The sequence below is a fragment of the Astyanax mexicanus genome, chromosome 24, assembly GCF_023375975.1.
Source record: "Astyanax mexicanus isolate ESR-SI-001 chromosome 24, AstMex3_surface, whole genome shotgun sequence".
In the NCBI taxonomy this organism is placed as follows: domain Eukaryota; kingdom Metazoa; phylum Chordata; class Actinopteri; order Characiformes; family Acestrorhamphidae; genus Astyanax; species Astyanax mexicanus.
The window spans coordinates 22,816,541-22,843,247 of NC_064431.1; the positions used below are offsets into that span (position 1 = coordinate 22,816,541).

Sequence of the window (26,707 nt, forward strand, 5' to 3'; positions counted from 1 at the left end):
TGTAAAAAGCTACATAGAGTAGATTATCGCAGGACACCATTAAGAACCTCTACTAGGAACTCCATGCTGAGATGCACTACACATGCTTTAGTCGCCCATCAGATCAGTCTAAAATTTTAATCCTTTATTGTTACTGGTAATCTTTCTAATCTTACTTCCGAATAGCATTGCAATCTTCTACTTCCTTCCGCATGGATGATGAGTGTATTTTGCATTTTAAATGAAAAAAAAAAAAAAAAACTCACACACATGCATACACTCAAACACAGCTGTGGGTTCTATTCACCCTCAATTTGATTATGTCTTTAAATGGAATGTCAGAAACGCTGCTTTATCCCCCTCCACAGCTTTGGTCATTTCGAGCTCATTTCGAGTGAAGCCTTTGATCACGGTGCGGAGTGGCTACTAACGGCATTCACCGGCCTCACAAAGGAGGAAGAGCATTTGTCCAGAAGAAAAGACGCGTTTCGTTCCCAAAGAAAGCTGGAGTTTAGCTCCTTCCCTCCGCTGCCATTGTTATGCTAACAGTGCTGCGGCCAAAGAACCCTGCCATTAGCATGTGAAGAAGCCTCTACATCAGAGAAGCTTCCAGAAAGAGAAGGTCCTGTTTCTCTCTCCATCTCTCTTTTTACTGGTCATTCATTCACTCGCTCTCATTCAAACCCGTTCCCTCTCTCTCTTGCTCTCTCTCTCTTTTCTCACCCCCTTCTCTCTCACTCTTCCCGCTTTTTTAATCATATTGTTTGTTTCCAAAAGACAATCCATCTGCTGGCCTATAATGAAACATGGCACGTTCATTTTTCTCTCTGGAAAGTTGTGTAATTACTGGCACCCAGCTGGATGGAAAAGATATTTATTGTTAATCACAAGGCTAATCAATTATCTTTCCATTCTGGAGAACGCAATATGCATGGTGTCACAGGGTGGTTTAACTGGCGACAGATGTGGAGAGCTGAGGCCTGTGTACACATGTGTGTGAATATGACCACTGTCTTTTTTCTTCTACTGAGTTGCCTCATATCATGGGAGAGAAACTAGTACCGTATCCTATGACTTTTGCCATGTCTATTGAAAGCAGAAAAAACAGATTGGACCTGTGGCGTATGTGTCCAGGGTCTAGAAAAGTTCATTTCCTGAAGGAAGCCCAAAATGAATTCACATCTAAAGTGGATTTGACCTTCATGAAGTTGCTGGTTGTTTCTGTGGGGTTGATATGGTATCTCAGATGATTGCGATGGTGTTGCTAAGTGGTTGCTCGCCATGGTGTTGCTAGGTGGTTTCTATGGCCTTGTTTGGTGATGTCTAATAGGTTGCTGTGATTTCCCAGACAGCCCAGTATCTATAGCGTTGCTCAGTAGCTTCTAGCTGGGTATTAGGGTCATGCCAAGTGGTTGCTGTGCTTTCTCAGACAGTTGATATGATCTGATATGAAATGATATGTTGATAAATGCTTAGTTTTTATATTAACTATTTCAGGCAATTCCCATAGTGGTGTTTGTGACTGCTAAGCAGTTGCTATGGTATCGGATGTCAAGCTGTGGTTGATGTGGTACCTCAACCACAATGTATATTGTCACAAACAAATATTGTCTTTTAGAGCATTAATTTGCAGAAAATCAGACATTGCAGAAATATGCAAAGCTTTTAGACCTCAAATAATGCAAAGAAAACTAGTTTATATTCATAAAGTTTTAAGAGTTCAGAAATCAATCACAGATTTCGTAGCATGTTGGCATGTTCTCCTCCACCAGTCTTACACACTGCTTTTGGATAACTTTATGTCAGTCCTGGTGCAAAAATTCAAGCAGTTCAGGTTGGTTTGATGGCTTGTAATCATCAATCTTCTTTTTGATTATATTCCAGAGGTTTTTCAATTTGGTAAAATCAAAGAAACTCATCATTTTTAAGTGATCTCTGATTTTTTTCTCAGAGCTGTATGTGTGTATATATATGAGTTGGATAGGGAGTTTAGCAAGCTGCAGCTGATTATTATTGTGTGGGTGTGCGTGTGTTAAAGTGTGTGTGCGTGCATGTGTGTGTGAGACAGACACAGTTAGCGCTGACACGCGGCCTGCTCTTCTCCAGAGACACTGAGATTACAGCCAGCTGTGCAAGGAGTCAAAGCAACTGCACAGGCACGTCAGCCAGAACACACACACACACACACACACTTACTCACTCAGTGGAGAATGTAAGCCTGGAAACTCAAGAGTCATGCTGCTTGTTTTGTGCATGTGTAAATTTCTGTGTGTGTGTGTGTGTGTGTGTGTGTCTCATACTGACGGTAAACACTCCGGCAGCTGGGTTAGTGGGCAGAAATGGAGAAGGGGGGAGTGACCGATGGATTACAACATGTACCTGTGAGTTCTGCTGTTGTCACAGAGGATCCCTTTAGCAGCCACAGTGAGTCAGATACACACACACACACACACACTCACACACACACAGTGGGCATGTGTAAAATAGGGAGGATGACTCAGCCTGCACCTGTTGGGGCGTCAAGGCGTCTTTTTTCAGTAATAACACTTAGAAGGGTGGAGGAAGAGAGAGAGAAAGAGGGAGAGAGAGAGGGAGGGCGAGAGTGATGCAGAATAAGCAGGGATATTTCCAGGGAAGGGTGGAGAGAGGGAGGAAGTTGCGAAATGAATCTGCGCATGTTGCTGTACAGCTGCTGCTTGTAGGCTGTCCTGTCACAATAACTGTTTTTGTTTGGATAATACATTATTTCAGAAATGATTGCGAAAATATTCTAATTTTAAGATAATAAAAACTGTTTGGCCTGTTTGATATAATGATAATATAATAGTACAAGGAATGTATGCTGTATATTTACATAGAAATTCCAGAGAATGTGAATGCGATCACTCAGGTTTGTTGTCATTGGAGTGGGTGGATGCTAGTGTTTCAGTGCGCCTCCATGTCTATGTTACCTTCTGGCTCTCCTTCTGGATCTCTTTAATTAGCTTGAAAATCATTAACCGACCGAGCATGTTCAGAAACTCCAGCAGCACTGCTGTGTCTGATCCACTCGTACCAGTAACTTACAACACACTAACACACCACCACCCAAGTAACACCTGCTCTTGGGTCCTGACCACTGAAGAACAGGGTTGAAAGGAGCATGACAGGATAAAAGTATGTAGATAAACTGATGTACCATAGTCTGTAACTGGAAAAGAGTTTGGTTGGAGTTAAAGTGGTTCCCAGTGGTTTCTAAGATATCCCAGGTGGGATGCCCATGGTTTTAATAAGTGGTTGCTTTATGTCTTGCTAATTGTCATTATGGCGTCCCCCAGTGTGTTACTAAAGTGTTGCAAAGTGGTTGCTAAGGTATTGGCAGGTGGTTACTATGATATGTTGGATGCTGTAGATCCAAAGCTGTATAAACCATAAACCAAAATACAGTAGAACTACAAAGTGACGCACCCAGAGGAAAGTGTTGGATTAAAATGCATCCAGAAAGAAGATAAAGGTAACCTGTAACAATACATGATAAAAAAAAATAGTGAGTAATGTTTAAGGTTGACACCTCACCCTTACGACAAAATCGGTAGGATCTGTATGAATTCCTATTCGAGCTGCATTGGATGGATTATAGCAGGACACCATTAGGAAACTCTAAGGGCGTTTTCACACCTGTAGTTGGTTTCTATGGTCTGGATTAGCTGATGACTTTGTTTACTTGGAGCATTTTCTCCCTCTGTTTGGTTTGGTTTCACACAGGCACAAACCTAAATGCACCAAACACGCACCAGAAAACCATGTGAGTACATTGTTTCCTCTCTCTGGTCAGAGCTGTCTGGTGCATAGCAAGAAATATATATAAATATATATATATATAGCAAAACAATTCTGTGTTCCAACGCATATATAGCTGCTTTAACACTGAATGCTGAAACGCTGTGCTTTTAAACACAATGTTTTTAAATGGGAACTGAAGCGCAGATATACACATAGAAAACAGAATTGCAGGACTGCAATCAGTGAATGCTGCACATACCGCACATGTAAACAGTATGGAGCAGCAGAGACAGCGTTTGTTTATAGCAGTTGCAATTTGCTTTATCTGGCTAATATATCAGATTAAACTGGGCTTTAGCAGCAGTTTGTCTCAAATCTGATCGAGACCGGATCACGTTCTCACCACAAGTGAACGGTTCAGAGTTCATTTGGGACCGGGCCGAGACCACCTTCACTAGCAGGTCTCGGACCGGTTGTTTTGATCCACACCCGAGTACGATTACTGTTTTCACACCTGCTCAATCAAACAGCACTAAGGGTACAAACAAACCAGAGTCCCTTTTAACCGGACCAAATAGTGCTGGTGTGAAAACGCCCTAAAAACTCATCTATATAGTCATCTGGTATAGAGTTGCACATGCTTTACACAGTACTTCTGTATGAGTTACCATATCAGACTAAATGTTTTATCATTTATTGTTACTAGTAATCTTTATCTTCCTTCTAAATAGCATCTCAACCCAACATGTCCTTCTGGGTGTAACTGTGTTGTTAATGGTTGTTAATGATGATGATGATATGTGATAAATAACCCTGACAATGAATTGGGAAGTAAGTGCAGAAATAGTGAGATTTTTTTTATAATGTTATGGCTGATCACTGACTACCTCGCTACACTTGGGTGGTCTCAGGACAGGTGCAAATGTCTGCTCACAATTTACACACATATCAAGCTATTTGTAATCGATCACAGGATGACCCAGTAATGGAGGCGAAGGTGGGATGAACGCGAGTTTGGTCAGTGTCCATTCATTTACGGTTTACACTTTCTAAACATCACATCCAGATGATTCTAAAGCCGTACCAACTAATCGAGCTGCACAGCTGATTCTCCTCACGGTCAGCAGGAAGGAGCACACGCTGTTGGTGTGGTGTCCTGCTGGCGTCATGTTCAGCGTAATGGCTGTGGTATTTTGTGGCACCTTATTAATTGGGGAGCTGGACGGATGTCAGCACTACACGTAACTGCTCAGCACTGTGGAAAAATAACCCGGCGTGATGATGTAATAGGTTCAACTCAGCATATGGGTTCACAAAAATGAATTACAGAGTATTTCAAGTTGTTATTTGACACATAAATAGTAAAATACATTATATGGATATCATAAATATTGGGACACCTGTCTGTTCATTGTTTCTTCTGATATTAAAGATATTAAAAAGAGTTTATCCTGCTTTTGTTGGAGTAACTGTTTCTACTGTCCAAGAACAAAAGGGTTCAAACAAGCCAGGAAAATACATGCCAAAAGTCATGGAATAGTACTATATAGTAATTTTCAATTCAATTTTAATTCAATCCAATTTTATTTCTATAGCAAAGTTGTCATAAAGCAGCTTTAGAGAGAAAAACACACACAGGGTTGCCAGTTATTGTGGTGACACAGTGACAAGAAAAAAACCCTTTTAAGAGGAAGAAACTTATCATACTGTATTTACTTAGGTTATGGGTCACAGTGTATGAGTGTTAAGGTGTTTTCCTGTGAGTGAGGTATACATAGATAGATAGATAGATAGATAGATAGATAGATAGATAGATAGATAGATAGATAGATAGATAGATAGATAGATAGATAGATAGATAGATAGATAGATAGATTATTATTGTTTTGGCAATAGTTCTTGGCGGGGTCTAGACAAGCTAGACAACTTCAAACAAGCCAGGATAGTACTTGGATTGGAGTGTATGAGTGTTTGTGTTTTCCTGTGAGTAAGGTACAGATAGATAGATAGATAGATAGATAGATAGATAGATAGATAGATAGATAGATAGATAGATAGATAGATAGATAGATAGATAGATAGATAGATAGATAGATAGATAGATAGATAGATTATACAGGAAAGTACTTGCCAAAAGTCATGGGATAGTACATTCTTCATACAGTGTTAACTTAGGGGATGGATTGGAGTGTATGAGTGTTCAGGTGTAGATAGATGGATAGATTGATGGAGGATGGATGGATGGATGGATGAATGGATGGATAGATAGACAGACAGACAGACACTGGCCAGCGTGCTCATGGCAAAGCAAAGTGAATAATAGAAGTTGGAGGGGATGGTTATGATTGCAGCCGGCGGCTTCTGGCTAGAATTGTGGCACGTCTATGGCACATGGCAAAAATCATGGGACGTGATGCTTCTGCAACGTTTGTTTCTCATGACATTTGGCATGTTACTATACTACAGATGCAATATGAAGAGATTAGGATTATGAACCTTTTTATTAAACCTTTATGTTATTAGGCGATGGAGACATATTTTACATATTATTACTGGTAAATTATGTTGTTATTAGACAAACAATTAAAATACATAAGTATATAAGTATATAAATAAACAGTGTACCCAAAGTTATGACTGGTACACTATGCTCCAGTGTGTGTGTATGTGTGTGAAGTCTGTTTACTGTTTTGTAGGAGGAAGAACAGAACATGTGTGAATCTGTGTGTGGAAATGTGTGTGCACCGGTGTGGGTATCTGCGTGACTAACTGTGTATGTGTGTGTGAGTGTGTGTGCACGTGAGAATGTGTTTGAGGGGGGTCCTCCTGCGGTTGCCAAGCGCGCGCCATATGGGCGGCCGGTCAGGGTGTAGCTGTGGTCCTCTGGCCGTTCCCAGAATTCAGATGGTAATGAGAGTGGCCCTCTTTCACTGAGCAGTGTAGCAGTGCTCTAAAGCAGGGGAGGAGAGGCAACACACACACACACACACACACACACACACACACACATACACACACACACCCTCCCAAACAGAGTGTGTAGGCCACCTCCACTCCACACAGCCTTTCCAACAGGCCATAACCACCTGTTTGATTTTCCCAGGGAGAGAGAGAGAGATAGAGATAGACAGAGAGAGAGAGGGTTAAGGAATGTGTCCCGCTTTTGTCACAAACAGTCGGCTTCCCTCCATTCTGCCCCCTCACATTCCCACCAACACCTCCACATACTGCCACACACTAGTTTTCAATTCATTTTTGGTTCCAATATGGGTCAATACAGCTCTGGAAAAAATTAAGAGATTCAGTTTCTGAATCAGTTTATCTGATTTTGCTATGTACAGGTATATATTTGAGTACAATGAACATTTTATTCGATAAACTACTAACATTTCTCTCAAATTCCAAATAGAAATATTGTCATTTAGAGCAGGGGTGTCAAACTCATTTTGGCCGAGGGCCACATTGGCATATTGGCAGTCCTCTGAGGGCCAGATGTAACTTATAAATGTAATAAAATGTAACCAAATGTAATATAAAATGAATGTAATTACTCCTTAATGTTAAATAACTCTCAATATATTATTTATTCAATCAAATGTTACAGTTGCATGGAAAAATGTTTGCTTGTTGCTCTATTAACATAAATCCTTTTAATTTGTCATGTTATGAAATCCAAAACCTCCATCAATCAAGAACCAAACTATTCAAGTGAATAGAAATGACATCAAATACAAGTTATATTAACTTTGATCAAAACGTTTGATACTGAAAAGAGGCTTAATAAATATAAAATCTAAAATTGTGAGCTGTTAAGAACATGTGACAGATTTAGCATTTCCTCAGATTTAGCATTTCCTCATCCAACCACTAGTCGGAGCTGCAGCAGCAGCACAAGCCCGCAGTCTTCACTGAGTCAGAGCTACAGCCCAGCCACGGGCTACAGGGCTCAGCTGAGCCAGTCTGCAGCGTTTTTACAGTTTTTAAAGTTCTTCTGTGTAGGAAATAAAGGTTTTTATCCCACTAACCGGATTATACAGCTTTCTACAGTTCATCTTTCAGCCCAAGCAGCTAACAGCAGCAGTTCAGAGCAGCCGTCACGGAGTCACTGCTGGGATTACTACGGAGTTTAGTGGACACACCACGGCTGCAAGTTTAGACTGTTGAAGGCTACTGAAGACTATTAAAGTCTATTGGAGGTTATTAAAAGGGTTATTGAGGCAGAAATCAGTAAAGGGTGGTTAGATAAGTGATTCACGTCCTCGTCCTTTGCTGCGGTGAAACTGTGACTAGCGCTGTCACAGTGATGTTTATTAACCTCATTAAAACAGATTTTGTCAGCTATTGTCTCATAAATATTTACACAGAACTTATATCTCTCCTAAAAAGCGTTTATTTTGGTCAGTAACACTCTTCGTAACACAAAAGGCATAACGGTATTTCGCCTTGAAGCACAGCCGTCCGTCTGCATCAACTTCTCTTTTTCTGGACATTATGGGATAAACATTTGTATGTCTCAAGTCCACCGGCGAAGTTACGCCTTCCCTCCGGCAGGGTTTCCACATCAATGACTACACTGCCGTGTAGTGGGAGTAAGCCGTAACTTCGCGGGTAACACAATCGACAAGCATTGTGGGAAATGTAGTTTTTGGTCAAAGCACGCTTCTGACCTATTTATTATAGACATTAATATCTTACAAGCTCTCGCGGGCCACATAAAAGGACGTGGCGGGCCACATTTGGCCCGCGGGCCTTGTGTTTGACACATGTGATTTAGAGCATTTATTTGCAGAAAATGAGAAATGGCTGAAATAACAAAAAAGATGCAGAGCTTTCAAATCTCAAATAATGCAAAGAAAACAAGTTCATATTCATAAAGTTTTAAGAGTTCAGAAATCAATATTTGGTGGAGTAATCCTGTTTTTAATCACAGTTTTCATGCATCTTGGCATGTTCTCCTCCACCAGTCTTACACACTGCTTTTGGAAAACTTTATGCCACTCCTGGTGCAAAAATTCCAGCAGTTCAGCTTGGTTTTTAGGTTTTTAGGTTTTTAATTAGGTAACATATAAAAACTAATACTTTTTATCTGGTATTTTATTTTTCCAGAGCTGAATATGCACTCATCATCATCATCATCCAAAAAAAAACTTGCACCCTGTTTTGCAATGCTACTTATAAGTAAGTAAAACATTAACAGAACTATAACAGACTAAACTCTTTTTAGAGTAGTGTGGAACATATGCCAAGTTGTAGAGGTTCCTAATGGTGTCCAGCGATAATCCTCAAATATTTTAGCTCGGTTTTACAGTAGGTCATAGTAGTGGCCATAGTATAGCATCTGTGTCTTCAAAGCAAACTCTTGAAACAACAGTAGCGTGAGGACAAGCATTGTCCTGTTGGAATAGTGCACCAGAGTGTGGGTTTAGAAAAAGCAGGGCCACCAGTTGCAGAACCTCATTAACATGATGTTGGGCTGTCAAAAGTGTCTATAATGAAGACCAAGGGGGATCTGGCACTATATATGAAATTGCACCCCACAGCATGAAGCCAGACCTTTTGGATGTTTGACACATGACACCAAACCATTGACCTTGATGCTGACCACAGTGAATCCACCAAAATTCATTTTATACTGACTCTAAGTTATAATTGAGGTTCTGCAGGATAATTTCCTGGAAATTAGTGAAATACAAACTCAGGCACAGATGAAGTAAGTGTCGCTGCACTTCCAGATGAATGCCCTCACACACTCACACACTCCCTCACACATGCAGAGACTCTACAACACATGAATACACACATACCACTCACTCCACGCTCTTTTGTCACTGTAAACGGCCAAAACAATAAGAAAAAAAGAGCAAAACTAGGACACCTTCTGCTCTTGCTTTCACACAAACCAGTTCCTGGAAGTTAGGCCTTACTGACGGGTGTGTGTGGGTGTGTGTGTGTGTGTGGCATGGTTGAGCCGTTGCTGTGGGAATGAGGATAGCATTACCCCTCTGATGTGTGTGTGTGTGTGAGATGCGTTGTTGTACAGACGCTTGAGGAAACAGAGCAGGAGGCCAGTGTGGTGTGTGTGTGTGTGTGTGTGTGTGTGTGTGTGTGTGTGTGTGTGTGTATGCGGACGGCATTCTTGTACCGTGAGAATGCGCAGGGCTCAGTGATGGACAGATGGGACGCATCCTGCTTCCTCGCTGCCATTCATTCCTATACACTCGTCTGTTTCTTTCATTGAAGCGTCGCATTACGCACAGTCGATATACTGTACACTATAATACTACGTCCTAAAGTGTGTGGACACCCCTTTTAATGAATGAGATGAGCTTTCAGATACATTAGGTTTCACCCACTGACTATTGACACAGATGTGCAAATACACACACACAGCTTGTCTGACTATTAGCATCATGTCTAAATGTCACTGAATGCTGTGTTACATCCAGCCTTTTTGGATGGGATGAGTTATGGAGTTGTCTCTATTGGCTCAACTTTCTAAGTAAAGCTCTCTAATCAAGTTTCATAGATTATGATTTAATCATGTAGCACATGCTATGCTAAACCGACACCAAATAATAAATATAGTACTAAAAGCTCATATGCATATGTATTGTTGAGTTTTTATTTTTATTTTTTTAAGTTAGCCTTCCTTTTTAATTTTACATCTATGTGGCATTATTAAAATTATTATAACAGCATACTACATCCTTTAGCTGCCAAAAAAAATAACTAGTATTAAAACCAATGTTTTTTTTAATAAACTGATATTTATTAAAAAATAAAATAAAATACAATGAAAAACAATAAAAAAATGATGATTCCTTACTGAAAGTAAGCCTTTACCCATCTTAACATTTTATAGTTATATTAAGGGTTAGATTTAAGTGATAGATTAAGGGTAATGTTTTAGTTTCAGATTAAGGGTAATGTAAGGGCTGGGGCTGGGGTAAGGTGCAGGGTTAAATTCAATAGAGAATAATTTATATTCAACTTTAATATGTATTAATATGCATTTAATAGATAATCAGTTAAGTGTTAGTTAAATGGTAGCTGATTGATAACCTTTATCTGTTTATTTTTTTTAATAAATTATGTTTAATTATTTTTATATTTGTTAGGCTTATTATTTATTTATTAGACTTATTTTTTTTAATTAACGAGGCTACTTAAAATAAAATAACTTATTTTAGTAAATTAAATAACTGATTTCTCTCTTAAAAGGGACGTTTTGAAAGGACACTGATGAAGCAAAACATTATTACATCATACAAAAACATTACATCCAAGAATAGCGTTTTTTATTATTCTAATAGATCCTAATTAATGCGTATAAGGCAGGTCACCTACATGTTATCATTCTGAAAGTAGAGTGAGTCAGAACGTTGATCTGGACAGCTCAAGGCAACACACACACACACACACACTCATACACATACACATAGGTGGAATAGCTTACAAGCCTCACCTGTAATGAGCCTAAAGCTGGAGGCTAAACACCTGTGTGTGTGTGGGTGTGGGTGCGTATAGGAACTAAGGGCGCTGCACAACAACACCTGATACAGGTGAGGCTTCTGTTGGCTGTCCGGGAGCTGATTTCATAGCTGTTGGAGTTTCAGTTAAGAAAAGAAAAGCAGTGAGTCAACAGTGAGCGATTGTGACCCAAAGCCCGGTGAATCCGTCATTGCTAAATGTTCATCCTGCTCATCCTCGAGCTTGCGAAAGAGCACACTCCAAAATTACCATTTCACATTCTCAGTGGAGCGATGTCTTTGTTTAGACAGGTGGAGATTTCTTTAAAAAAAAATACCCAAACGGCCTGTTCATGTCAATACGTGCTTTATAAATGAACAGTAAACTCAAAACGGAAACCAAAAGTGTATGAAGAGTGGGTCAAGTATGGCTGGGCAATGTTTTTTAAATATTGTATCATAAATATATCTGAAACTGTTTTATATAAGGTATGTTGTGAAGGTTATCATCCATCTGTTATTAATTCCAAAAAAATAACATAAATGGTTGGTGTGTGTGTGTGTGTAAATGGTTTGGTTGAACATTATTGAAACAATATTGTAAAAACAAAGATAAAAAAAGGACCATCCAGTCTGTTATCAGCAAAAAATCCAAAGGCAGTGGTCTATCATGATACGGCAGTGTGGCATTACACATATTTTCAATGGATGTCTGTAATAGAGTAGGGTACACCCCTACTCTTAATCATAATAAGACTTTCTAACTTACCTGTGTTTAGTCCTGCTCAAAAGAGTAACTACTGGTAACTCATAGCTTTTACTTACCTGGGAGAGTCCATCCTTGTAGAAGGGAAGGGGGACCAAACCTGTAAAATAGAAAAATAATATTAACCCTCCTATTACCTTTGGGGTCAATTTGACCTATTCAATGTTTAAAGCCTTTGAAAAAATGGTTGACATTAGTTTTGTGATTCATATGTATCGTCTTCTTCTAATTTCATGAAGATAAAATGTTTCAAATATATCAACTTGAATGTCTGTTTTGTTAGGCTGTTTTATTGGCGTAAAACATAAGAAATCTCAATATTTTACACAAATTTGTGTGATAATAATGTTGAGTTCACTATGACATTCAGTTTTAAAATCTTGCTCTAAATGTCTCTAGGCCTTGACTTAACAACACATTACTTATAATACTTTCATAATACTAATAAATCACTTATAATAATACCAGAACCACTGATAATTTGTCAAATAAACATAAACAACCTGGTGAGTAAAATTTGTTAACATGTTTTTATTATCTGGAATTATTATAATCATTTTTTGGAGGTTTAAATTGCTGGGATCATATTGACCCAGAGAATAAAGGGTGTTACTAAACTGGAGGATAGCTGGAGGGTCAATGTGTACACAAATTTAATTAAAGCATGCAATGTGGTTCAGAATATTGCAACTAAGAATGTAATATTTGGTTTATAATTAAATGCATATCTTTATGTGTATTGATTGGTATCAGCAACCTTGTTTTACCCATGTCAGGGCATTGAAATGTTCTAAGGGAAGGGGCACTGGTATAAGAGTAATGCCTATACATTGGCCTATCAATTGGGGAACAGTATACCAGTTAGTTTGGGCTTTTGGTAAACTACGAAAAAGATATCTATATGACTTTGCAGTCATTGGTCTGTTGTATCTGTTTGTAGAGTCTATGTGTTTGTTTATTCTTCAGTCCGTATGCTTGTAAATTTGTAAATAATTATTTTTGATGTTTAAATAAAAGGTGATGGATAAAAAGAGATCTTAAAAAATCTTACTAAGGGGTGGAGTTCACTATATCACAGTGTCAATGCATTTTTTTTAACAAGACAATGCTAAACCCTATGCTGCACGCATTACAAAGACATGGCTGTGGAAAAGGTACAGGTAATGGATTGACTGGCCTGGTACACACCTTACAGAGTTTTTCAGGAACAATGGCAACGAAACAACACAACCCTGCTCTAAAGACAAGTGTCACCATCAGTAAATCACAGATCTTTCTCCACATCCATTCAGGCAGAACTAAATGGCCTGGAGAGCACCTAATTGTCTGAAGTGGGAAAGCCTTAAAATCCAGAATAATCCAGATTAAATATGTGACCTAAGCAGGGCAGAAGCATTGGGAAGGCCTGCTCCGTGTCCACTTTGTCATGGGCATCTATGGGCTCCTCTGTCGGGTAACCAGCACAATACACACTGGCGAACAGAAGGGCCTTCCATTCTGAGAGACTGCCACAGGGAAAGAAAGAGGAAAAAAAAAGAAAAAACGGATTTGAGGAATTAATCTTAGTGCGGAACTGAGGAGGAATGAGTGGCCAGACCCAGGCATTGTCCTCCTCCGGCCCTCCAATGCTCTGAATAGAGCTTTGTGAAGGGTCCACAGCTGCCACCATCGCGCTCGTCTCTAGGCTCTTGGCCCGCTCCGAGCGTGGGCCTCTGGGTCAGCTGCGTGTCCGCGGCCTCTATTGACCGAACGCAGTGCGGACGGGCGGCGAGCTGGTCTGGGATCAGCTGAGTCACCCAGCGCAGCTGTGAGGGGCTCATGAGAACCATCAGCTATTCTGAACGAACAAACGCTATTCTGAACGTTGCAGGTGCAACACAAATATGACTGGGCCCAAGCAGGGAGATACGTCCAGATACGGCGTAGCACTGGCCGCTCTAGGAGACAGGCAGAGACACTCACAGATTCTGGACCATCTGTGGACCACTGTGTCAACAACTACAGATACTTTTTAGATCGGTCACTTAGTGAAAGTAAAAGTTGTGTAAAAAAAACAACAACAAACTAGATGTTTTTTTATAACTGAGTTATTATCTTTATGCACTTTAAATACATCCATATATGAGTTAAATACACCCATGATATTAGTTATTATCTTTATGCACTTTAAATACACCCATGTATGAGTAATTACTAACAGGTGGTGTCAACAGTTGTGATTGTGATTATAATTTCAAACAAATGCAGACTTCACAAAAGGCTGAGTCTTTGAGGAGCAAAAATGATTAAAAGGTTTAAAACAATGTTCCTTAATGAAAGTTTGGAGGGAATTTGCATATTTCCGTCTTTATCCTGCTTTAGTAAATAATATTATTAAATCAAAGGTGTAAAAAGTATTAACATTAATTACTCAGGTAGAATACTTCTAAGCTAAAGCTCAAGCTTTTTACTCAAGTAAAAGTGTAAAAGTACTGTTTTCAGCTTAGACCATGTCTCAGGAGCCTATGGTGCATTAACCCCCTCCCCAAAACATTTTTTTGTAAAAAGCCATAATGACTATAATGTTATAATAAAATGTTAATATAGAAAAATGTGGGATGTGCCCTTTAAAAATGAATGCATTTTAGTACAAATGCAAATATATTAAAGAATCTTAGTTGGTTTCAAGAGCTCTGCACGAATCTACATACATCTGCTATGTTCTTGCTGCAGTGTGGACCCGACGTGTGCAGGAGTGATGGATCCCATATAAACCAATAGGGTATCGGAGTGGTTTATGTTTATACTTCTCATCCAACCAGAATCAAATTCACTCAATCCAAATAGAACAATTTATCTGGATATGGTTTTATTGAACAATGAGAATCCAGAATTACAGTGTATGTTTGTCATTTACAGCTGTTTTAATGATTTGCCACAGTGAATTTAACCCCTCCTTGAGTGGTGTAGGCCTATATCTTTAGACTTCAGAATTTAAACTTCAAACTTTATTACACCTTTATACTAATATTGCACAAGAAGGTTGTTATCTTTCTGATTATTTAAAATATATGAAATATGTCAGTCAGATAAACTTATTTTCCATTAAAAAATGACTGAATAAAATACTGTAGCAGAAGTGCTGTAAGTAGGCCACAGTACTCTCACAGTGGTAAACACAGAGATCAGGAGCTGCATGGGGTGTTTAGCCTCTTACACTCTGCCCCGCTGGTGGTGACAGCTGCCTGGTAGCCGAGGTCTTTCCCTCCAAAACTCAAGCCATTATATCCCAGCTGTGAGCAGCTGGTCAACACACACACTCACACACACATTCACACGGCCCGCTCCTCTGTTCATTCAGTGGCAATGTGATGTAAATGAGGGGAAAACGAGAGAACATTGTTGACCTTTTCGTTAAAAAAGGGAGGTATGAATCAGAGTGGATGTAAATGAGGCTGTAAACATGTGGAGATACCTCCATAAGTCACTCCTGTGAATTATTCAGCCTCATTCAGCTGATGTGGGACTAGTTTACACTGTATGGACAAAAGTGTTAGGACACCTGCTCGAACAAAGGTATTATAAGGGTTTAACGTTTATCCTGCTTTTGCTGAAATAACGGCCTCTAATGGCCAGGAAAAACAGATAAATATAAAGAACCTGTCAAAAGAGTTAGAACACCTCAATTTTTAAGTAATCCAATAGCAGTGCTGTTTGGCCCAGACAAGCTTTTTTATTTTCTCATCTAAGCAATAATTTTATTACTGCACTTCACCTGTCAGACCTCTTCTAATTCTTCTCTTCACTGCTAAAACTGAGACTTAGTCCAGTGTTAATCTGAGGGTCCATGTGGGTCAGCCAGACCTTTCCCTGTTCCAGTTCTCTCTAGTTTCCTAGAGTGTTTTGAAGGTGTAGGAAACAGTACTCACTGCCCTCTGACTTCATCTGTAATTTCTCTAAAGAAAAAAAACTAGACTTTCTTTTTAATGCAATAGAAAAGAGATGTCCACAAACATTTGTATATACAGGATAGTGTATTTAAGTTCCTAAAGAGATGAACAGATGGGTGGGCCCACAGCTGGGGTCTTTAAAGGGTTAAAAATAAACGACAAACTTTCAATAAAAACAACCAAACAAATAAAACAGCTTTAACTCTTTCCTCCAAAGCTAATCAGTAACCCAGCAGCTCCACTCCATTAAGCTGGACGTCCGTAAACACTGGCCTTTATCTGATAGCATTTATGACCCTCACTCACACAGACACTAATTACACACTCTGAAAAGTCCAAACAGCCCGTTACCCGAAGACCACGCAGTCGCTGATTAACTTCAAGAGGAAGAGCTTCTGCAAGTGAAGGCCCGAGAAACACGAGTGAATGAGTGCTAAGAATTATTAGAATTACCTTAAACTGCAACACTATTTTATATTGTTTCTGTAAAGGCCTGAGAAATAAGGGAATGATTGAACAAGTGAATGAGTGAACAAGTCAACAAGTAACTACATGAATTGAATTAAGTGTATGAATGCTAGGTATAAAAGTTCCTTTCATTATTAGATTTGCAACCAACTGCAACGCTGTTTTCCATTGTGCCTGTAAAGGCCTGAGAAATAAGTGAACAAGTGAATAAGTGAACAAGTGACCGAATGAACAAGTGAATGAGTCCTACGTAGAGCACTGGTGACAGAAATGACTCTTGCATTATTAGATGCGCCACTGACTGCATATGTTGTCCTCTATTGTGCCTGTAAAGGCCTGAGAAATAAGTGAACGAGTGAATAAGTGAACGAGTGAATGAGTGCTAGGTGGGGAGCACTGGTGACAGAAATGACTCTTGCATTATTAGATTTGCCACCAACTGCAACACTGTCCTCCATTGTGCCTTTAAAAGCCTGAGAAATAAGTGAACGAGTGAAGGAGTGCTAGGCGGGAAGTATTGCTGATGGGAATGACTCTTGCATTATTAGATTTGCCACAAACTGCAGCGCTGTCCTCTATTGTGCCTGTAAATGTCTGAGAAATGAGTGAATAAGTAAACGAGTGCTAAGTGGGGAGCACAGGTAACAGAAAAGACTTATTAGTGCAACACTCCCCTCTCTTGTGCAAGTGAAGGCCTGAGAAACAAGTGAACTAGTGAATAAATGAATACGTGAAAGAATGCTACGTGGGGAGCACAGGTGACGGAACTGACTCTTGCGTTACTAGATTTGCCAACTGCAACACTCTCTTCCATTGTGCCTGTAAAGGCCTGAGAAATAAGTGAACTAGTGTATAAGTGAACAAGTGAATGATTGCTACATGGGGAGCGTTGGTGATGGAAATGACTCTTGCATTTTTAGAATTAGCTTAATCTGCAACACTGTTCTATATTGTGCCTGTAAAGGCCAGAGAAATAAGTGATCGAGTGAACAAGTGAACAAGTGAACAGGTGCTAGGTGGGGAGCACAGGTGACAGAAAAGACGTATTATTGCATTATTAGATTTCTGTGACTCCCCTCCGTTGTGTCTGTAAAGGCCTGAGAAATAAGTGAACAAGTAAATAAGTGAACAAGTGCTAGGTAAGGAGCGCTAGTCACAGAAAAGACTCTAGTCTAGTGTTCTTAGATATGCCCCAAACTGCAACAGTGTCTTCCATTGTAGTGCTTCTTTACAGCCCCCCTGCTACCAGACCACCCCACCCTGTTTGTCCACCCACAGAGACCACAGCAGGGCTCTAGAGCTACACAATACAGTGTTTGCTAATCGTTACCTCAATACAGGCCTTTGCAGCTGTGATATGCTATAGCTATTTTTTGACAACCCCAAATTTGTTGAGACAAGTTGGGACAGTGGAAAATTCAAGTAAAAAAGCACAGGTTACTCACATTTATTGTTACGTTTATTTAACTTTTTATCACAGCTATGCCTTTCTACTGTGTGCAGCATGTGGTTTTGCAATGTCTTATTGAAAAATTGTTGGGAACACCATGATGTAAATTAATTGCAACTCTCACATCCTTTCAGCAACTCGTGTTTCACCATAGCATGGCATCACGCCACGTGCAGGACGAAAGCACACGTACTGTACTTTACGTGAGAGTCAAACCGAAAACAGAGAATAGCGGAGGCGGTTTTGATATTGCGCAACCATCACATCACAACAATTATTTCACTCAAAGAATACACAGGCCTTTAATTGCAACATTGGCACTTATAACACTGATACTGCAGACTGTTATAACATGCAAACGAGCCCTCCAACCAATCCCAAATTATGTGCAGTATGTGCTGAAAGCAAATCCAACAAGCTCAGACTGATGTACGGTTGATTCAGTGAATCAAGACATTTGATTTTGATACGATGAAAAAAAAAACACATTGGCTAAGACTCAAAAAACATTCCCGTCACATTTACTGTGTGTGAAATTTACACCCAGAGATCTTAGGACTATTGTTCCTGCAATGCTCCTGCATTCACATGACCCAGAGAGACTGGTGGGCACCGTCTCTGCCGTGGTACTTGAAGGTTCTCTCTGTGCCATCCACAACTGACCACCTGACCTCGACTCCCCCTCCTCCCCTCCCTCCTTTGAGCTCTCATTGTGGGCCAGCAGGAGCACCAGCTTGCAAGCGGCAGTCTTCCTCCCCTAAGCCAGCTTCCCGCACATACTGTGCAGCACACACACACACACACACACTATGCTCTCCAAGCCCCATTTCCCTTGGCTCCCACATACTATCAAAGGCTCTTAATGGCTTCTAATTAGCTCCCAATCTACTGGTGACAGAGCGCTGGTGGCCCACTGGCGCGCCATTCAGAGAGCGGCCATTGTGCAGCGGGATAGTTTCCACCCGGCTGGATACAGCCTGGAGAAAGCCGTGACCGTGGGGGGGTACAGAGTAGGACTAAAATTAAAACCCAAAATTTATATAAAAAAATTAGATCAATCTTTGTTGCTTCTACATCAAAGTACTGTTACTTTTATAAAACAAGTTCCAACATTTTTTTAAAAAACTCCCTTCAGGACTTATCAATGGATATCTGTGTAATATGTGCATGTGCAACATGTGGTTCTGCATTGTCTTGTCAACAAAAAAAAAACATGGATGACCCCATACCCTAACAGAGCCTGTTTTTTTTACTTTTTACTGATAACATTCTGGATGGTCCTTTTTGGTCCTTGGTCTGGAGGACATGGTATCCATTTCTTCCAAAAAAAGATGGAGATAGGGAAAATAGATTCTTGTGATCACAATGTTTTATCCTAGATTGGTACAGAGTAAGACTAAGACACAAAATTCATAGATGTTGAAATATGTTTATGCTTTTATGAAATACACTGTACACTGTAATGTAGTTTCAAACTTTTTTAAAACCTTAGAACTTTTTGCACTTTTCAGTGGAGGCAGGTCAGTCCAGTACCTATACGCTGTTCTTCCTTATCTGTGCAACATGTGGTTTTGCATTGTCTTGTTGAAAAATTCATGGATGTTCCCATACCCTGACAGAACCTCGCACTTGGATTTGTTGCTGATAACAGTCTGGAATGTGTTTTTTTTACATTGGTCTTAAGCACATAGCATCCATTATTATTCAAATAATATGTCATTGTATGTCATTTTTATATACTGAACTATTTCTAATAATTATTATTACTAGTTTTAAAATATGCCACGATAAAGACATTTTGATTGCACTTATTAATTTCAGAATATATTTGGTAATAATGTAGTTACAGAAACATAAGCGTATATATATGACATACACAGAATTTGTGTGTGTGTGAGTTTAAGAGTGACACAGCCCCAAACACTGCTGCGTCTCACACACTCAACCACTCAGATGATCACACAGGATATGATTCCCCAGAGAATGATTATCACTGACCGCACTCTTCCCACGAGAGGGGGACAGAAGCATCACTTTACGACTCAGTCAAAGGAGCAGTGTGAGTCATCTCTGGAATGCAAGACCAGACACAATAAACACTGTTGCACTATTGAGCTCGACCATCCTTCACATTATGGACCTATGGTGAAGATGTAAGGCCTCGATGACAGTTATGTGACAACAACCACTGCTCAAGCTGCTACTGTGTGAATAATGTCACGTATAAAACTTCTGCTTTGAGAACAAAATTTACAATATTTTTTTTCTTTTTCATTAGTTGAACATCAATAGCGTAGCATAGCGTTGGGAATACACGGCTAAAACACTGCTATATAGGATGGCAGCACGAAGAGCTGAAAACAACATGTTTAAGTTCATTTTTACAATCTGCTTACATTTTCTAAATTAAACGAAAATAAAGTGTTCAGCATCACTCTATCACTATCGCTTGGTATCAGTTTAATAATTTTACTACCTCTTCAAACGCTGACATAAACAACAATTTTCCAGGAACTGTACAGATCTAGGATAGGAACAGTAGTGGAGCTAACTTAGCCTTAGCATGTGTTGTTAATCAGTCTATATTTTACTCATGTAATTTTTGTCTTCCTGTGGTCTCAATTTGGCTTAAATTTAATGCAGTACTTTTAAAATATGGGGTAATCATTTTTTATATCTGAACATTCCTAATAATTAAAAGTGATGTTATTTATTATAATTATATCTATGCCATTAAATGTGATCACAAAATGACAATATACTGTTTGTCACAATGATGTCTGGGACAATATATTGCCCCTAAACTTATCAGTAATACAGACACACTCTCCATCTTTAACGTGTGTTATATATATATATATATATATATATATATATATATATTTTTTTTTTACACATTAAAAGGAAACAATTATATTATATATTTTACAACTACCAGAAAAATCCAACAGTATGTCAGCAGGATCCTATCCACCACAGTAACTTTTTTCATTAATTATAACACGGTAAACATCTGTAGAATGTTCTCTCTGCTGCATAGCTTTGTTTAACATCTCAACCAATAAAAGCATCTCCTATATGCTAATATGCTAACACTCTAACTGGGTGGGTTCATATGGTTGCAAGGGGTGGTTGCACTTCATGCAATATGTTTCACTTTTCTCTCACCCCCTCCATCGCCCCCCCCCCGGGCCCCCTCCTCGCTGCCTTGATGTGCAGTAAACAGGCTGTGTGCAGGCCAGCTGTGGGGCTGATTGTTGGAGCTCTGTAGGAAGCGCGAGCTTGTGCAGCTGAACAAAAGCAGCGCGAGGGAGCTCCAGACTCGCTGGCTCCAGCCGAGATTCTCTCTCACAGTCCAGGACTGGGAGCACTGGAGCCCATTGTCCTACAGCCTCCTCCCCCTTCACCCCCCACCCCACCTCCTCCTTCTCCTCAGCTGCGAGCCATTCTGCAGTGCTTTAACCTTTCTGAGCGGTGCAGAGCAATGCAACACAAAAAAAAGTTTAACAGCGTATAAACAAAACGTGCGAAAGTAAGGAAATGCTTGTGCACGCTTTTGTTTTGCTATAGATGTTTTTATGCATTTTTGTAAAAATGTAACTATATATATATATATATATTGCTTAAATGGCGAGGAAAACATATAAACTATAAACAAATAAAATGCTTGATTTTTTTGCAAAAGAAAATGTGCTCTAAAACGTTTGCAAAACATGTGCATAACTATAATAATAAGATGCAATAAAATCGATTTTAAAAATGCAGTGACAAAATGCTCTAAAACTTGTGCAAAAGAAGTGCAAGTGATCAAGCAACTTGCCATAACTACCAATAATAACATGCAATAAAATAGTGCTAAAGATGCAACAAAATGCTTGACTTTTTTACGCAAAACCCAGTCCTCTAAAACGTATACAAAAGAAGTTACAATCTTTTAGCACATTTTGTGCAGAAACTTTTTCTCTAAGAAACTTGTCATGAGTATTTTAATTAAATGCAAAAAAAATGTTCTAAACTGTGCTCTACAATGTGTGCAAAAGAAGCGCAAGAACGTGCAAGAAATGTTTTTTTCAGTATGTGCAGAAACTGCTCATGACTATAATAATAATAATGAAATGCAATAGAATATTTGTAAAAAGTGCAATGCAATACTTGACTTTTATGCAAAAGAATAGAAAGGTGCTCAAAACAAGTGCAAAAACATTCAGCAAACTTTGTACAAAAACCTTACCTATGCCATTACTAAAACAAAATGCAATAAATATGCATATTTTGAATATAGGACAATGGCTATTAATATAAAGCAAATAGTTGTAAAAAGTGCAATGAAATACTTGTTCTTTATGCAAAAGAAAAGAAACTTTTTATGCAAATGTGTGCAAAAATGTTGAAAGAAAATGTGCATAAACTTGTAACTTTACTAATAAAATGTAGTAAAACACTGATAGTCTGTGATGGAATGCAAGCAAAGTCTCTGATCTCATGAAAAGTGCACGTGAGAAAATAGTGAAGAAAGAAACGGTTCAGGAATTGGCTTTAAAAGCGCGCTCTAGTGTTTCTGTGTTTCTATAACCCTCCAAACTCTCACTATCCTTCCCTTTCACCTCTTTTATCTCTCATTTTCTCTTTCTTTCACCATCTTTTCCTCTCTTTCTCTCTCTCGCGCTCTCTCTGAATGCTTCATGCAGGTGATCGTGGGGAGCGCGCGCCTGTTGTCGGTGGTTGCCGGGGCGACCGCCCGCGCGGCGCCGGGCTGACAGGATGAATGGGTGACGTCACAGCTGCTGGCGCCTGCCAGTCTGCGTCGGTTTGTTTGGACAATCTGGGGGGAAGAAGGAGCACAACACACTCACACACACACACAGCGAGAGCAGCATGTGAAGGAATTCGCCAGTTTGTCCAGAAGGATTTTCTGCACCACTAAAAGAGAGTTTTTGTGCACAAAAAAAAACATAAAAATGGTACAAATACATGAATAAGCAAAAACAGAATAAATATGTTTTTTGCATGATTTATTACAGCATACAGTTTTAGCCCTGGTTGTATGTACAGTAAATCTCTAACAATTAGCATTACTGTAACTATGAAAATAGCTAATAGGTCCTATAAATGAAATACATATAAATACACTTTTTAAACTGTATGAATTAGTATACAAATAATGAACAAACTTAATACTGAACAAAGGTGCATCCAAAATAGAAGACTAGTATATTTTGACAGTTTATTGTGTATAAATACACATAATAGGGGCCAAAGCTGAATCCATAATGAAATATGACTATAGTACTATATTAAATAGTTGGCTGTGTCAAAGTAGTACAATACTACTAATAATAATACTAAGTAGCACATTCACTGGTAAGGTACATGTAGTATGTATATTTTAGTGTATGTGTATATATTGTACATAATATAAATCAACTACTGTCTATTTATGTATACACTCTGTCTATACTATTGTAAAAAGAGAATTTATTTGAAGAAAATAAGATACGGCTAAATTAACAAAAAAGAACTCAAATAATGCAAAGAAAACAAGTTCATATTCATAAAGTTGTAAGAGTTCAGAAATCAATATTTGGCAGAATAAAACTGTTTTTTTAATCCCAATTTTCATGAATCTTGCCATGTTTCTTCTTCGCCAGTCTTACACACTGCTTTTGGATAACTTTATGCCACTTCTGGTGCAAAAATTCAAAGAGGTTCAAACAGTTCTGTTTGGTTTGATGGCTTGTGATCATCCATCTTCCTCTTAATTATATTCCAGAGGTTTAGGTAGGGGACTACTAAAAAAATTGTTGGGTGTTGATCTTTGGGTGGTAAAGTGAGTCCTGTCTCTCTTTCTTTATTTCTCTCTTTCTCTCTCTCTCTCTCTCTCTCTCTTTTTCTTTCTTTCACTCTCTCTCTCTCTCCCCACCTGCAGAGGCCCACGGACAGCTAGATTTCCACCGATCATCCGTAAAAAACACACACATTTGTTTCCATTTGTAACACCATCCTCCCCCTTCAAAAAAAATACAGATTGTAATGGCGATAACTGCCGCTGCCCGCTGATTGGCTCCAGCAGGAAAACAGAGCAGCGTCGCTGAAGCTTCATTGGCCCGCAGCTGCGAGCACGACGGTTGGGGCCCCTCCCACCGCCTCCTCTCAGTGTATAAATAGGCGGCTGGGCGCTGAGAGACAGCATGTGACGGTCTGTCATTATTACAGAGCTGCGCAGAAGGGATACTCAGACACTGAGACACTCAAACTTACGGAAACTACCAGAACTACCCGAACTACAGACGCCAGAATGAAGGTTGTGGGACCCACCTGCGCCCTGAAGAGCAAGACCGGCGGAGAGGACATGGTGCGGTGCCTGTCCGAGCAGAGCCTCTCCATCTCCAAGTGCAAGCTGCCTCTGCTGGACGAGCACATGAGCGCCTTCCTGCACGACATGAACAGCTGCTACACCAAGCTGAAGGAGCTGGTGCCCACGCTGCCCGCCAACAAGAAGCACAGCAAGGTGGAGATCCTGCAGCACGTCATCGACTACATCTGGGACCTCCAGGTGGAGCTAGATGAGCCGGGCAAGAAGAACCATCATGGCCAGGTGTCAGCACCTCGTGCCCCGCTGTCCACACTTAACGCTGAGCTCGCCAGCATCTCTGTGGAGGTAAATACTTCCTAACAACATACATAGCTTCATAGATTTTACTGGATGTTTAGTGTTAAAAAGGTTTGTGTTTTTAGTTACAACTGTGAAAAGAAAACTCTGAAATTAGTTGTCCAGATTTCAAAGTGTAGTTCAACAATAGCTAGTAATCAAGTCAACAAGTAATCAATAGTTAAAGCTCACAAGGGCCTATTTGAGTTTGGCATACTTACTTGTTGGAACATCTTTACAACTTCAGTTCATGCGTTTTTGTTCTATTCGTTTCATGTCAGTGACATTTATGTTCAAATCCTTGTTTATGGCAAAATGTCTAAATGTATCTCTCTCTTTCTTGTCTTTTTTTCAGAACAGTTCAGATGACAGAATCATGTGTCGCTAGAACAGCATCGTCCCACGACCACCAACCATCACAGAGAAACAAGAGCCAAACAACATCCAGAACAACCATCTCCCAAAGCGGACCAAAAACTTCTTCTCCAGCACTTCTTCAGCTAAAGTGCTTTGCGCTTTGAGTTCCTCAGAGAGAGAAAAAAAAAAGATAAGCTGATATAAGAAGATATTCACCACAATTCTCCTGGTGTGGAAAGGAGTGAACTTTCCACTGAACTGAAGACTTTTATAATGTGTTGTGGTTGACCCACTCTGCGAGGACATTCATTCCATCGATTTTTCATTCATTTACTCATTGATCCATTCATTGATTCATTGTGGCCAAACCCAAACTGAACTCTGAATCAGTTCCTCATCTAGTTATATTAGGTGGGCGGTTTGCTGTGGAATCCATAGCATTGCCCCACTGATATTGTCTGTCTGTTTGTGTAAAGGTCAGAAATTCTCTCGTGGTTTATAATGGTTTACTGTTTAGAAAAGTTTTATTTTGTTATAAAGCTTGATTTTCTCAGATTGCTGAGCAAAACAAATGTATTGTATATTACAATGACCTGATATGGGATGTTTTATTGTGTTTTTTACAATGTTCTTATTTGGTGGGTTTTTTATTAAAACAAAAAATACTGAACTTTACTCACGACTCATCTGTGTTTTTGTCTGTCAGAAGTTTTAAAAGCCAAGTGTGAAAGTTGATTGAAAGTGTGTAAATGACAAACAGCTGGATAGATAAGTCCATTATCTAGGAAAACTTGTGTCCTGCATCACTTCTAAGGTTAACCCCTACAGTGCATATTAAATATAACTGAAGTTAAGTTATACTATTCGAAACAGCTTTATTTACAGTGCATCTCTAAAGTATTCACAGCGCTTCACTTTTTACACTTTTTGTTACATTACAGCCTTATTCCAAATTGTATTAAATTAATCTTTCTTCAAAATTCTACACAAAATACCCCATTATGACCATGTGAAAAAGATTTTCTTGAGTTTTGAAAATGTATTAAAATAAAAAAAACAAATCATATTTACATAAGTATTCACAGCCTTTGCTTAATACTTTGTAGAACCACCCTTGGCAGCAACTACAGGCGCAAGTCTTTTTGAATATGATGCCACAAGCTTGGCACACCTCTCTTTAGGCCGTTTTGCCCATTCTTCTTTGCAGTACCTCTGAAGCTCCATCAGGTTGGATGGGAGACGTCTGTGCACAGCCATTTTCAGATCTCTCCAGAGATGTTCAATCGGATTTAAGTCTGGGCTCTGGCTGGGCCACTCCAGGACATTCACAGAGTGGTCCTGAAGCCACTCCTTTGAGATCTTGACTGTGTGCTTCGGATCGTTGTCCTGCGCATAAAATGAACCGTCGCCCCAGTCTGAGGTCAAGAGCGCTCTGGAGCAGGTTTTCATCCAGGATGTCTCTGTACATTGCTGCATTCATCTTTCCCTCTATCCTGACTAGTCTGCCAGTTCCCGCTGCTGAAAAACATCCCCATAGCATGATGCTGCCACCACCATGCTTGACTGTAGGGATGGTATTGGCCTCGGAGGTCTACAGACAATTCCTTTGACTTCATGCTTGGTGTTTGCGCTCTGACATGCAGTTAACTGTGGGACCTCATATAGACAGGTGTGTGCCTTTTCAAATCATGTCCAATCAACTGGATTTACCACAGGTGGACTCCATTTAAGCTGTAGAAACATCTCAATGATGATCAGTGGAAACAGGATGCACCTAAGCTTAATTTTGAGCTTCATGGCGAAGGCTGTGAATACTTACGTAAATGTGATTTCTTAGTTTTTTATTTTTAATACATTTTCAGAACTTTCAAGAAAACT

General features: G+C 39.5%; 1 protein-coding gene across 1 annotated transcript; it reads left to right on the top strand.

The window, feature by feature from the left end:
• The first annotated feature begins 23,989 nt into the window (after positions 1–23,989).
• id1 (inhibitor of DNA binding 1, HLH protein) lies at positions 23,990–25,504 on the top strand. Its single transcript, XM_007247703.4, has 2 exons — positions 23,990–24,481; positions 24,828–25,504. Exons 1-2 carry the CDS (start codon positions 24,119–24,121, stop codon positions 24,858–24,860), a joined length of 396 nt encoding a protein of 131 aa, XP_007247765.1. The 5' UTR covers positions 23,990–24,118; the 3' UTR covers positions 24,861–25,504.
• The last annotated feature ends 1,203 nt before the right edge of the window (positions 25,505–26,707 follow it).

Excerpts from the sequence above, each read along its gene's own strand:
- id1 (XM_007247703.4), top strand. The coding sequence starts at position 24,119 with ATGAAGGTTGTGGGACCCACCTGCGCCCTGAAGAGCAAGACCGGCGGA. Across the intron at positions 24,482-24,827 it reads TCGCCAGCATCTCTGTGGAG|AACAGTTCAGATGACAGAAT; the intron begins GTAAATACTTCC and ends TCTTTTTTTCAG.